Here is a 13746-nt window from a genome sequence, read left to right as displayed (position 1 = left end):
TTAGTTGAACAGCTGGTATTTCAACCTTGAAGGATAGCGTCATTCACATTTTCCTGAAATGAAATTTGCGAACCAACTTTCGCTGCTATTTATCAAGTGCTTCAACTTAATGTTCAGCCTCTCCCACATTATTTGCTAGTAGTGACGTATCATCTACAAATGCTAAGCAATTGCTTTGCTATTTTTTTCCACTGTTGATGTGTGGTTGGCATTTCTGATTTTACTCTCACATAACTTTCTCCAGTGTGCAGTTAAAGAGTAATCCAACTTCAGGTTCACCTCCAAATGTAGCCTTTGACCCAATATTGTCGAGGAAGATTTCAATGAGGTTTATGAGTTTTTAGAGTAGACCTGATACTTTAAGGATTTTCAGTAATGACTCGTGATGGACACTGTCGTACACTTTTTTGAAGTCAACAGAAGTGATGACATAATGCTTGTTTTGGACTCTTTCATGCTTCATGTTCCTCCATGTCAAAATCCTCCTCAGTACCCTCCACATTCTAGGTCAAATTGTTCCTGAACTCTTATCTATATAATTCTAGAGAATTTCTAATACTTGAAATCAAGTAAAGACATCCCCTGAAAATTATGTCGGATCAGTCATCATTTTTGCGTAATGTGTTGATTATCATTGTGTACCACTTTTCAGTCATTTTCGCAGCATTTCAGATGTCTATGAAGTGTTCATGCTGGTTTTGAACCATTTGTTCATTTGCATTCTTCCATAGTTCTGCAATATTGCTTTTAGTAATACGTGGGTTGATAAAGTAAATGAAGGTTTTCGTACGAATCTAGGGGCAGAAACTAGTAGCATTTACTTTAAGGACTTAAATGTCTAAAAGGCGAAGACAACTAAACAATAATGCTGTCTAGTAGGTACACCAGGCATCTTGCCAAAAGGTATAATAGTGACCATCTTGTAATGGAATTCTTTAATTGAATTTTTTTCCCTCGTGTCACACAAATTGTATCATTACCAGTTTTCAGTTCTCAATAGATAATCTGTTTAAAAATATGGAAAATGGGAGATAGTGAAATAGCAGAAAACTAAACTACAAGTCCAACTGACTTCTGTAAGTACTTAAATATGTTACACTGCAACTCTTCAACTGAATGGACCCAGAGAGGCAATCACAATGTCGACAAAGCTACACTCTGATTGTTGGAAATGATGGCTACAGAACAGCGTAAATACTGCATGAGGAAAGAGCAGTTCATAATAAATATTCAAAGTGTGGTGCCACACATTCTTAAGGTCTCTTCCCATTCCAATATTGTATATGGAGTGCAGTGGAGAAGCACTGCTTAAATGCCTCTGTGTGTCCTGTTGTTAGTTTAATATCGTTTCTGACATCCCTACAAGAACAATATGTAGAGGCTTAAGAATATCTCTCAATTCTTCACTTACTATTGGTTCCCGGAACTTTGTACACAGGCCTTTGTGGGATAATTGCCTTCTTTCTTCACATGTCTGCCACTGCCAATTCAAGTTTTTCAGCATTTCAGTGATGTTCTCCTCTGATTCAAACAAACCTGTGACCATTTGTGTCACCCTGCTTTGCATACGTTCAAAGATGAAAAGGATGGAAGACAGGGTTTAATGTCCTGTAAACATCCAGGTCGTAAGAGACAGAGCATGAGCTCGGAATGTTTCAAAGATTGGGAAAGAAGTCAGCCAGGCCATACCAGCATTTGCCTGGAACAATTTAGGAAAATCACAGAAAGCCTAAATGTGAATGGCCAGATACAGATTTGAACTGTCATCCTTCTGAATGCGAGCACAGTGTGCTGATCACTGCACTGCCCTGTATTTCCATACAGAACTCTTTCTCAAAGAGAGGGTGAACATCAACGGGAGGCCAAAAATTTAACAAAGAGGAAGATCAGGAACAGTGCCCAGCACTTAACTTGCACAAATCCTCAACTCTTATGGCAGTTTAAATAGGTAAAGAGTGAGCAGCAGTACCTCTCTCAGTATAAACATTCAACATCCACTGTTAGTCCCACAGGGTTTGAGGCCCACACACTTGAGATATATTCTATGATCTATCATGTAAGTGTCTTGTAACCTTTCTAGACTGATTGCATGGCCCAGTACATTGCCAATGAACTGAAGTCTGCCACCTGCCTCACCTACAACTGAGACCATTTAATCACTCCATTTTACATCACTACAAGTGTTTACAACCACGAATTTCTGCAAGTTGAGCGATTCTAATAGTGACTCACAGAGATTCTAGTCATAGGATACTACTTTTAGGACACTACTTTTCTACATTTAGATAAGGGTACAATTTTACATCTCTGAACATTTAAAGTATGTTTTCAATATTTGCACCACTTTGAAAGCTTAACAAGATCTTCATGGATATTTGTGCAGTTCCCCCCCCCCCCCAGATAGTACTTCATTACAGATAACATTATCATCTGCAAAAAATATGATGTTACTGTTAATATTCTCTCCCAGATCATTAATAACAATAAACGTGTCTCCCCAACTGAAATTGGAGAGATTCTGGTGCCTGCAGAAGGTTATCTGTGCACATAAATAAGGTGCACACTGATTCTGCGCCATTCTGTGCACTCCCTCACACCTTCGTGCAACAGTCGTACATGCCTAGTTCACTTAGGAAGTTGTAAAGTAGTCCATGCACCTCCACAGTCTGCATCACACACAAGAATAACTTTTACTAATCCATCCTTTTGCTCTTCATCTTGTACCCACTTGTTTGTACCACCATTTTTCACCCTTCCCCTGTCTCTCACTACAAGTGCCGTGCACTCTTTCTTGCTTCCCTTCATTTCCCACAACCAAAAGGATATGTGATCCATACTATACACAGCCTTGTTGTGCTTTATTATGATAATAGTAATAAATCAAATTTAAAAAACACTGTGACTAAACCATGTAATTAAGTACCGTTAGTACCAAGTGAACATTGAGATACAGTTGATGGCAGTCACAGTCTGTTTGTACTTTATCATTTGTATTGCACAGTCAGAGAATACCCAATCATGCAGTAAATAAACTATGATGAGAGAAGTTTTATTGAAGAAAGAATATTACAGAATTCAGGATTTTTGTCTAAAAAGTATTAAATAAATCACATTACTGAAATGGAAATTATTGGAATTCTTTGGAGTGAAAAATGTTAAATATATTAAAGGCAAACATTGCTCACAGATACTGTCTAACTTCGAGTATATCATCAATGAATGAGTGTCATCTCCGGCTTAATAAGTACAAATTTTTTTTCTACAAACAAAGATAATTAATCTTTGAATAATATCTTGTTCTCTACATAGAATCCTTAAAAGAACCTACCTATAAAAATCATTTAAAATGAAAAAGAAGGATGACATTACAGCACTTCTAATATGAAAGGGAAATACAACGTCTCTTCAAAAAATTCTGGAACTTTGTCCACAAAATTTTTCTATGCTTACCTTTTAGTTGTCGTGCATGATCTCCTTCGAAATACTTTCCTCCACAACTGATACACCACTCCCAACATCATTTCCACTTCTAAAAGCAGACTTGGTACGCCTCTTGCTAGATCGTGTGAAGTGCCGTCTGCGAATTTTCTTTTATCTCATCTATCATTCCAAATGTGCATCCTTTCAATGGACTTTTCAAATTTGGAAATAAAAAGAAGTCCACAGGAGTCAGATCTGGAGGGTATGGAGGATGAGGCAGCACAATGATTTCAGGTTTTGAGCAACAGTCACGCACCAACAGGAAAGAATGTGTGGGTGCATTATTGTGAAGCAAGAGCCATGGAATGTCTCACCACATTTCAGGCCATTTCCTTCTCACATTTTCTCGCAAGCATCACAATATGTCCTGATAGTACCACTGATTAACAATCTATCCCTGTGCCACAAATTCATGATAAACTAATCCTTCAAAGTCAAAGAAAGCTATCAGTACAGCTTTGACATTTGGCCTGACCTGACGAGCTTTCTTGGTCTTGGAGAACCTTTCCCGATCCATTGTGAAGATTGAACCCTGGTCTCAACATGATAACGGTAGACCCACTTCTCATCACCAGTGACAATTATTTTAGGAACATCTCATTCTCATTTGCGTGATCCAAAAACTCTTAACAGATCGCAACGTGAAGGTCTTTCTGGTCTTGACTCATGATCCGTGGGACAAACTTGGCAGTAACACGATGCATTCCAAGATGCTGTGTCAGGATTTCATGACATGATCCAACTGAAATGTTACATTCTTCTCCAGTCTCTTGGACAGTCAAATTTGCATGCACAATTTTGTTGACATTCCTGACATTAGTGTCGTTGATAGGTGTCAAAGGATGTCCTGAGTGAAGGTCATCTTTAACTTCCGTCCAGCCACTTATAAACAATGTGAAACATTCATAACATCGAGTACAGCTTAAGCACTCACCACCATAGGTTTCCTGCATCATTTGGTATGTCTTTGCAAAGGTTTCTTTGAGTTTCACGCAAAATTTAATGCAGACGTGTTGCTCCTCTAACTCTGCCATCTCAAAATTCGCTAACTGTGAGACACAACATTCTACTCAATGAAAATAACTAACAGACATACAACAATGAAACTTCCAGCAGTAACACATTAAACACAGGCATTTGCAGGGCCGCCAACCGCATTTCGATCCAACACACCACTGAAGTGAAATCATCAATGTTCCAGAATTTTTGACAGAACTTGTACCCTGCTGGCGGGGGGATACACCTGGAAAACAACGTCAATTTTGAGTCAATAATGGCATAAGCAACCTTGGGAATAGATGTACTGATAATGGTTTCACACCCTTTAACAGCGAATGCTCACAGCCAGAAGGCTGAATGTGATGCAAACATGTGAAGAAAGTGGCAAGCATGCCATGGGAGATGCACTCACGCTTCCTACAGCCAACTGAGCGAGTTTGAAAGGCATCAAATTGTGACCTTCCGAATGGTGGGTTGGTCCTTTCGGAGAATTGGCACACAAGGTCGACGTGCTACATCAGTTGTGCAACAATGCTGGCATCAGTGATCAAATGAAAATTCTCACACCTGTAGACGAGGTTCTGGACATCAACACAACACAAACACCCACCAGGATCATCGTATTGTTAGAGGAGCAGTGTGCGGGCTTTGTTAAAAAAAAGAGGAGGGGGAGAAGGAGTGGTGATGTGGTGGCCCTCAACTACGTAGCCTCAGATTCAGAGTTGAAATATTAAAAGTTTTGGCTGGTTTCGTTGTCTAGGGCCTGGGATATGTAGTTGCCGCATTACAGGCCAAATACTGTTGAGTCTACAGTATACAACATGAATATACACATGAATCGAATGGTCGAAGATTCCTATCACTCGGCAATTGCAAATTTTGAATGCAACAGAGAGAGTTATCAATGAAAGATTGCAATTAAATAAAATCTGCAGGTACTATTTTTAACAACTTCAAATGATGAGTATGATAGCAGAAGTACGTTTAAGAATGCCATTTATTACTGTAAAACTCTTATTGATGTCGATGGTCCAGCAATTAAATAAAATATAAGTTGAATAACAGGGAAACCATAGATTCCTACTTCACGTAATTAGTTATGAACAACAACATAGCTCCTAAGATATTCACTTCTAAACACATACTACTTCTTCACAGCAGAAGCCACAAAAATATTACAAGTGCACAAGTTGGCACTACGAAATATTTCTATCTCCTGCAACCACACGCAAACTGCTCCACTCTCCAAGTCTTTCCTGCGATCGTACGTCGCTGCTTCCCGTCCAGCACTCCCCCGTGTCCTGTGCGACCTGATCGCCGTGCCGTCCTGTTCAGTACTCTCCTGTGTCAAGCGCCACCCGATGCTCCTCCCTCACTTCCATAGTCTCCCCATTAACGAGTGCTGTGATTGGCTAGAGTGCTCCCGCCATTTCTCCAAGCCAACACACACTCACAAACATATTGAAACACATTCAAAATACTGGATTTATATTTGTATAACTTGAAGTTAAATTAATATTCCTTCAGCCGGACCATAAACACATTCTAACACATATTATTGAATCCATAAACAAATCAAGTACACTTATATCAAAGGAATAGGAAAAAAAGCAGGCCAGTAGCCAAATGTCTCTGTGCTTTCTAAAACACAGTAAATATTTGACCAATTTCTTCATGAATAGTATATATCGGATATGAACAAAGACATAGAAAAATAAATATATTTATAAGCATGCTGCTACAGTTTTTTCGTGTAACTGTTGAGTACTTATGGGCTGACACGACCAATAGTAATTGTCCACTTTGACCTCCAACAACTCATGTACTACTCAAGTTACATGCCTGTAATTCATACCAATTTAGGTTTACACTAATAGCTTTCTAAAGACAGTGCGTAGTCCAGTGCATTAAAATAATAAAATCAAGAGTCAAAGGAACACCCTACGTTCTAGAAGACAATGATTCACTGGCAGAAACCCATTCACTCAAAATATTTTTCTCAAAGCACTGCTTTTCCTCCTTACTTCGACTCCATACAGACAATGTCTCAGGGAAAGGACTAAATAACGAAAAATTTAACAAGTAATGCAAGATGTGAATATGATATAACTACCTTTCTTCGTTTTTCTTCTTCATCGTCGTTATCATTATCATCACCACGGTCTTGCCGTTTCCTTTTCTTTTTCTTATTTTCATTTGGCACTGTATCCTTCAGTTCCTCCTTAAAATACGGATCACTCATGTCTATATCTGAGGGAATTTCATCATCACTGAAAGGTACAGCTTCTCCATTCTCCTCCTGAAATGTAGAAAACATAAGAGCATTAATTTACAATTACTACGATTCATCCCATTGTCTTTATATCATTACTATATTATTTATTCAAGCACAGAAACTACTCCATCTGCACTAGACTTCTAGTAATACAAATGGGTTGTTTTCACAAAAGACAGAGCCATAATTCCATAGACACCAAGTGAAATGCTTAGAAGACATGCAGGCTTAAAAGATAGAATGTGTATCATCTTTTGCTAAGCATGTGTAAATATATCGTCATATTTCTTTATAATTTTAAGAAAAATGTATCACAAGTCTCAAAGGTGATTGCAGTGAGCAGAAAGACAACTCAAAGGCTGAAATAGCAAATGAATGGTTGAATCCCCTTTAGCAGTCAAACAGCAAAACACAGTGGAACATACTACAATAAGATTCAAAAATATTGTTACTTTTTTATACTTTACGTGCTATTCTTTTTGGCTGAACTTATATTTTTTACTTGCACTGACAGTTCTTGGACAGCAGTGGCAAGGAATTCAGTTTTAGATTATATAGTGAATGCTAAACTGAAGGTCCCCCTATAACTGGGACCGTTAATCCAAAGATCAGAAGTCAAGAGTGTACCACTTCCAACAGGATTGTGCACTGTGCTGTTTAAACCAATCTGCTGATTGGTGAGAGCTTTACCTTTGCCTCAACAGTGTAAAACACTCTCAGCCATTTTAAAGGTGTGGTTTCTTTTTAGCCTTTGATAACTTCACTGACTATTTTCTTTTAATTTGCCAAAATTTCTGCATTAGATTTTAAACCAAAAATGGAATATCATGCAGTGAGGCAACGATAATTCAGGATAGGCATTTCAGGATGTCACTACATTAGTACCTAAGCTAAAATTCAGTGTCCTCAAGTGAAATAGTAAGAAGGTGATGATCAAGGAGAGAAAAATATTAATTTTGGATATTGGTATTTGAAACTGTAAAATCACTATTAAGGTCATTTAAACTTAACTTTTTGGATGGACACAAAGATGTACATCAACACCTACATGGCTAGTCTGCAGCTGACAATGAAGTGCCTGGCAGAGGGTTCATCACCTTCAAGCTATTTCTCTATTGACCCACTCTCGATAGGTGTGAGGAGAAACAAACACTTAAATCTTTCCATGTGGGCTCTGATTTATTTTATTACGGTGATCATTTCTCCTAATGTATTTGGGCACCAACAAAATACTTTTGCACTCCTTCCTACTGCAACAAAAAAGTCCTTTCTTTTCATGATTGCCACCCAAATTCACTTATCATATCCGTAACACTCATTCCCCTATTTCTCAATAATACAAAATAAGCTGCCCTTCTTTGAATTTTTTCAATGTCCTCTGTCAATCCTATCTGATGCGGATGCCACCTCACACAGCGATACTCCAGAAGAGGGCGGACAAGTGTAGTGTAGCCAGTCTCTTTAGTAGACCTGCTGCATTTTCTAAGTGTTCTCTCAATCAATCATAGTTTTTTGTTTGCCTTCCACATAACATTATCTATGTAATCATTCCAATTTAAATTATACGTAATTGTACTCGCTAACTATTTAGTTGAATTTGTATGATTAATCATGTAACCAAAATTTAGCAGATTTTTTTTTTTTTAGTACCCATGTGGATGTCTTCACAATTTTAATTATTTAGAGTCATTTTCCATTTTCTGCATGCACTGATACCTCATCAAAATCATTTTTGAATTGGTTTTGATCATCTGATGACTTTATGAAATAGTAAATGACAGCATCACCTCCAAACAATCTAAGAGGGCTGCTCAAATTGTCTCAAATCATTTTTATATATCAGGAACAGCATAGGGCCTATAACACTCCCTTGGGGAACACCAGATATAATTTCTGTTTTACTCAATTTTCCATCAATTACTATGAATTGTGACCTTTTTGACAGGAAATTGCAAATCCAGTGACGCAACTGAGATGATACTGCATAGGAATGTATTTCCATTAGAAGTGGCTAAGCCTTCTGGAAATATAAAAATATGGAATCCACTTGTGAGGCCTGCTGATAGCACTTATTACTTCAGGTGAATAAAGAGCTAGTTGTGTTTCATAAGAATATTTTGTGAATCCATGTTAGCTATCTGCAGTAAACTGCTTTCATTGAGGCAATTCACCGCACATGTTCCAAAATCCTATGGAAAATTGATGTTAGTGACATAGGTCTTTTTTTCAGCAGATTATTCCTATTTCCTTTCTTTTCTTTTTTGCTTCCACAGTAGTGTTCCGACCTGTTTTGTGAACCATGGAGGAATCAGTACCATCGTTTATGAATTTATTTGGTATATATCTCTCAACAGCCATCATCAATACTATTTCTTTGAATTTAAACCACATCTGGTGTACGGGCTACGTACCTGATCAAATCTTTCATGTCTGATAAGCTCACTTACATACTACAGTATTAGTCACCTACTCAAAAGGGCACACTGGTATCTTTGGATCGGTGTAGAACTGGTACCAGTTGGTTACATGGCCCTACAACAGTGGTGTGTTGGTTGTGAAGTGGTGCTTATTGACAGTTGGCAGTACGGAATCATTGCTCTAAGGTGTGGCAATGTGGCAGACTGGAGCTATCACAGATTCAAATGAAGTTGTCTGATTTGTTAGTGCATTAGTGTGGATCATCCAACGTATCCTGCAAGGCATGGTGTACCACTCACAGCTGTAAAACACGGAGTACGAACAGTGGCCAAAAAAGAGCCTAACTGACAGGAAACAGACGAATCAGGCCTTGTCAATGACAATCTCTTACAAACTCAACAGCAATTGCAGATCCATCTTGTGTTGTTTCTGAATGAACATTGCAAAGAGAGCAGCACGCAACAGACATTTGGAGTCATGTACCTTGAAAAAGGTGATTTCTACGAGTGACGCATTAAGCTGCATGTCTTCAGTGAGCCAGACAACACTAGCTGACTGGAAGTGTGTATCGTGGTCTGATAAAGTCACAACTTTTCTTTCTTCTCAAACAGTGCAAAGCACTGAGTGTATCAACTTTTACCCCATAATTTGTAGGAGGGTGCTGTTTTGTCTTGGGAGTAATTTTTGTATCACAACTTGGGCCCACTCATTTAGATTACTGTGGACATGAACAAGGATGATTAATTCAATATTAGCAGTGATCAAGTGCTGATCTTGCCTCTACATCTTCACCACAAATATGTTGTGAACATTTCCATCTTCCCGGGTGGCGAAAGCTGTGTTCACAGAGCTGCCAGCATACATTCTCGGATGACGAACATCCAGTGACCTTATGGCATCTCGACTGGTTAGCTAAATCACCCAGTTGCAATCCTATCAAAATTGTCTGAGGCTATTTGGAAGTATGGGTTGAATGTAACACTCAGTATCTTTGCAATTTGGTAGCTCTAGAGATGTGGTTCCCAACCTGGCAGTAATTACCCCCTAAGAGGGGTAAAATTCAGTCGTGAAACTAAATTATTTCCAAAAGATTATTACTATTGTCGTAATTTTCAAAGACTCTAATACTGATTATATAAGTTATCAATAATTACTTTTTCTCATTCAGTAGCATTATACAGTGGAAATTATGTGTTCCTCACATTACGTACCAAACGCTAAATATCTCAAGAAAGTGTCTTCTCCGAGTTGTAGATAGTACCAGTAGTTCATTACTCATTTTGAAACAGGTAAATGAATTAATTGACAGCATGAACCAGAACCTGCAATAGTTCATTACTCATTTCAAAACAGATAAATGAATTAATTGACAGCATGAAACAGTAGTAACTACATAAAGGCAACTATAGCACTGTATACAGTATCATCATCATTATTATTATTATTATTATTATCACTAGTGGCTGCAGTCAGTCATAAAGCATTAACAGACTGCAGTCTTCCAATTTCAGCCAGTTCAGAAGTAAGGAGTGCAGCAATCAAGTTATTTATGAACAGTAGGGATAGTGCACACATTTTAACTACATTCATTTGAAATCGGTCTGCAATGTGCAGGTCAAGCAAGTGTTTGCAATGGAAAGGACTAATGCAGGGGCAGTGTGATTTGTAACAAGTGTTTACCCTCACTGTGAATAGTTGGATAGCTAGCTTTTTTACCTGAGAAGGAGTTGTGGGTAGCACTTGCAATGCACCTTGAATTGCTTTGTCATTCATTCTGAAACACGCACACACACACACACACACACACACACACACACACACACAAACTAAATGTCATTCATCTTTCATCACAATGTAAGTGTTCCAAGAAAAGTCTTTCATTCTACAGTTCAGTTAGGTGTTAATGTTGCTGATAATGTGTTTTCACGTGTGCACAGAAAAGCTGAAGGAACTTCTAGTCCATCTTTCTATCTGAGCTGAGACCATTATCAAGATGGAGGCAATGTTAAACAGTTTTAGCATGATGTCCCTGGGGCATCTAATTTCTTCTCCGGTCTGCATGTTTTCTAAGGATAATAAGAGGGTCATTCAATAATTAAAGAGACAAATTGGTCTGGGGAAAAAAACTGTTAGTTGGCAAGTTTGCTACTTTTATGGCTTTAAGTTGGCATTGCTGGGATGAGCCCTGAGCAGCTGATGTATCAGCATTGTTTGGTTTAAAAGCTCAAAAATACATTTCAAGATGGCGAGTCTGCTTGAAACGTCCACATTATTTGAACAATGTTCTGTTACTCGTTTCTTACTTACCGAAGGCAATCAGTGAATATGTACTGCAGAATGGCTAAAGTTTATTTTGAAGGTTTATGAATTGTGCAAATTTTTACAAGTGGGTAGAGCAGTTCAGAAATTGTTGCGACTCAGTGGCTGACAAATACCGTTCTGGCTGAGCAGTTGCAGTTTCAACTACCTCACTTGAAAGTCAAACTGGTGACATTATTCGTGCTGACTGCCATGTGACTGTGGAAATTACAGTTGATGAGGTTCAACTTAGTACTGGTACAGTTCATAACATTATCTGTAACAAACTGAAGTACCACAAAACATATCCAAGATGGGTCCCAACGGAGTTGATGCGGCTACACAACGAAACAAGGTTGAGAGTGAGCACAGAGCTAAAGGAACATTATGAAAGAGAAGGTGAGCACTTCCTCAACAAAATTTTAAAGTGTGATGAAACTTGGGTTCACTATTATGAGCCAGAATCAAAAAGACAAAGCATGCAGTGGAAGCACACCAACTCAACTGTCAAGAAAAATTCAAAACCCAAGCATCAGCAGGAAAAGTCATGTTGACAGTATTTTGGAGTGTTGAAGGTCCCGTTTTTTGTGATTGTCTCGAAAAGCAGCATACAATGAACACCCAATACTACGCGGATTTGCTTTTAGACAAAGTGAAGCTAGCCACGAGAGAGAGACATCGTGGATCTCAGAGGAGAGGTGTGACTCTCCAACAAGACAACGTATGTCCTCATATTGCTCAACTAACCCGTGAAACCAACAACAAAATGGGTTGGGAAGTACTGCCCCATCCCCCTTACAGTCCTAATCTAGCACCTAGTGGTTTCCATTTGTCTGGAGCACTGAAGGAGGCATTACATGGGATGAGGCTTCAGGACAATGAAGACGTGAAAAGTTTGTGGGAAATTGGTTCAAACATCGAGATAAAGATTTCTTTGCAGCCACAATAAAAAGGCTCGTAGCTCGTCGGAACAAGTGCGTAAATGTTCAAGGAGATCATGCTGACAAGAAGAAAAAGTATTGTTTTGTAAAAATAAACACTTTTTTCTCCAGACCAATTTGTCTCTTTATTTACTGAACGACCCTCATATGGATCTACTTCTATTTACGTGTTCTTGTTATACCATAATTAGCTCAAAGCTGTAATGAATGACTGACAAAAACATGACGAATATAAACACATACGCAAGCTGAGGCCAGACCTGATGGCTCTGCTGCTTCAATTTCTTTCTCTCCTCCCTGCGCTGCCTCCTCTTCTCGCGCTTCTTGGCGAGCATCTCCTCGAAAGGCGTGGCCTGGCTGCCACCCGACTTGAGCCGTTCTTTCACCAGCTTCTCCGTCTTCTCCTTCAGGCCCAGCCCCCACGTCACTTCCATCTGGACATCCTCTGCCCTCTTTTTCTTGGCCTGTTCCTGGCGCTCAGCCTCCTCCACCAGCAGTTTGTAGCGCGACAACATGTCACCGTTCTTCGACTGTTCTTCTTCTGATGCTACGAAAAAGAGAGATAAATTATTTAAAATGAGAGGAACTACAGTGGTTCCAAAGATGAATACTTAAGGAAAACCACATTTCTTGTCATTAAAACTGCAACACCTGGAAATACTACAAATGAAATCTTGATAGCACATGTTTATAACATAGTAGAAGGAACACATGATATTTTTAGGATATTTGGGCATATACACGGTGTAAAATTTAACACACAGAGCTGCCATCTCTGGCAGCAAAAAGGGCCCTAACGCAGCTGGGCATACAGTGAAACTGAGCTGGGATGAGATGAATATGTCATACCATGCCAGTCATAGTGTCTAGTCGGTGGTGGCATGACAATCTCTCAGCAACTCACAACCAGATGTTTTCCCTGTCTGAGAGATCTGGAGAACATCCTGGTCAGGGCAACTGTTGAACATCCTCTCTATTGAAGGAGGTCAGGATAGAATGGGCAACACACGGCCTTGCATTATCTCGTCACAAGATGTCACAGAGAACTCATAGATAGGGCACAGTCATCATCATCATCATCATCATCATCTTGGACAGTTTCCAGCCTCTGGCCAGGTCTGTATGGAACATGGCCTCTCCACCATCTTCTGTCTCGCCAACATCTTCTGTCTCGCCAACATCTCTCCGTCTTCACCTTGGTCCAGTCTTCTCCTTTCTTCTGGACGCATTCCTCTACTCTTTTCGGCCATCTGTCTCTCGATCTTCCTCTTGGTCTCTTTCCTTCCACTTTCATCTCATGTATCCTCTTCTCTTCCATTCTCTTAACGTGTCCAT

The 13746-nt window shown here is 39.1% G+C and overlaps 1 protein-coding gene across 3 annotated transcripts in view; it reads right to left on the bottom strand.

The window, feature by feature from the left end:
* The window catches only part of LOC126210435 (ESF1 homolog), a 75385-nt gene that overhangs the window by 16938 nt on the left and 44701 nt on the right, over positions 1-13746 (bottom strand). For all 3 annotated transcript variants that reach the window (XM_049939669.1, XM_049939668.1, XM_049939670.1), the window contains exons 7-8: positions 12672-12958; positions 6593-6778 (exon numbers count right to left, since the gene is read on the bottom strand). In XM_049939669.1, coding sequence (XP_049795626.1) covers positions 6593-6778; positions 12672-12958 — 473 coding nt within the window. The remainder of the gene's footprint in view (positions 1-6592; positions 6779-12671; positions 12959-13746) is intronic.

This window comes from Schistocerca nitens, chromosome 10 (genome assembly GCF_023898315.1).
Source record: "Schistocerca nitens isolate TAMUIC-IGC-003100 chromosome 10, iqSchNite1.1, whole genome shotgun sequence".
Classification (NCBI taxonomy): Eukaryota; Metazoa; Arthropoda; class Insecta; order Orthoptera; family Acrididae; genus Schistocerca; species Schistocerca nitens.
Note: the sequence above shows the minus strand (reverse complement) of the source record. Positions and strands in the feature narration are given on the sequence as shown.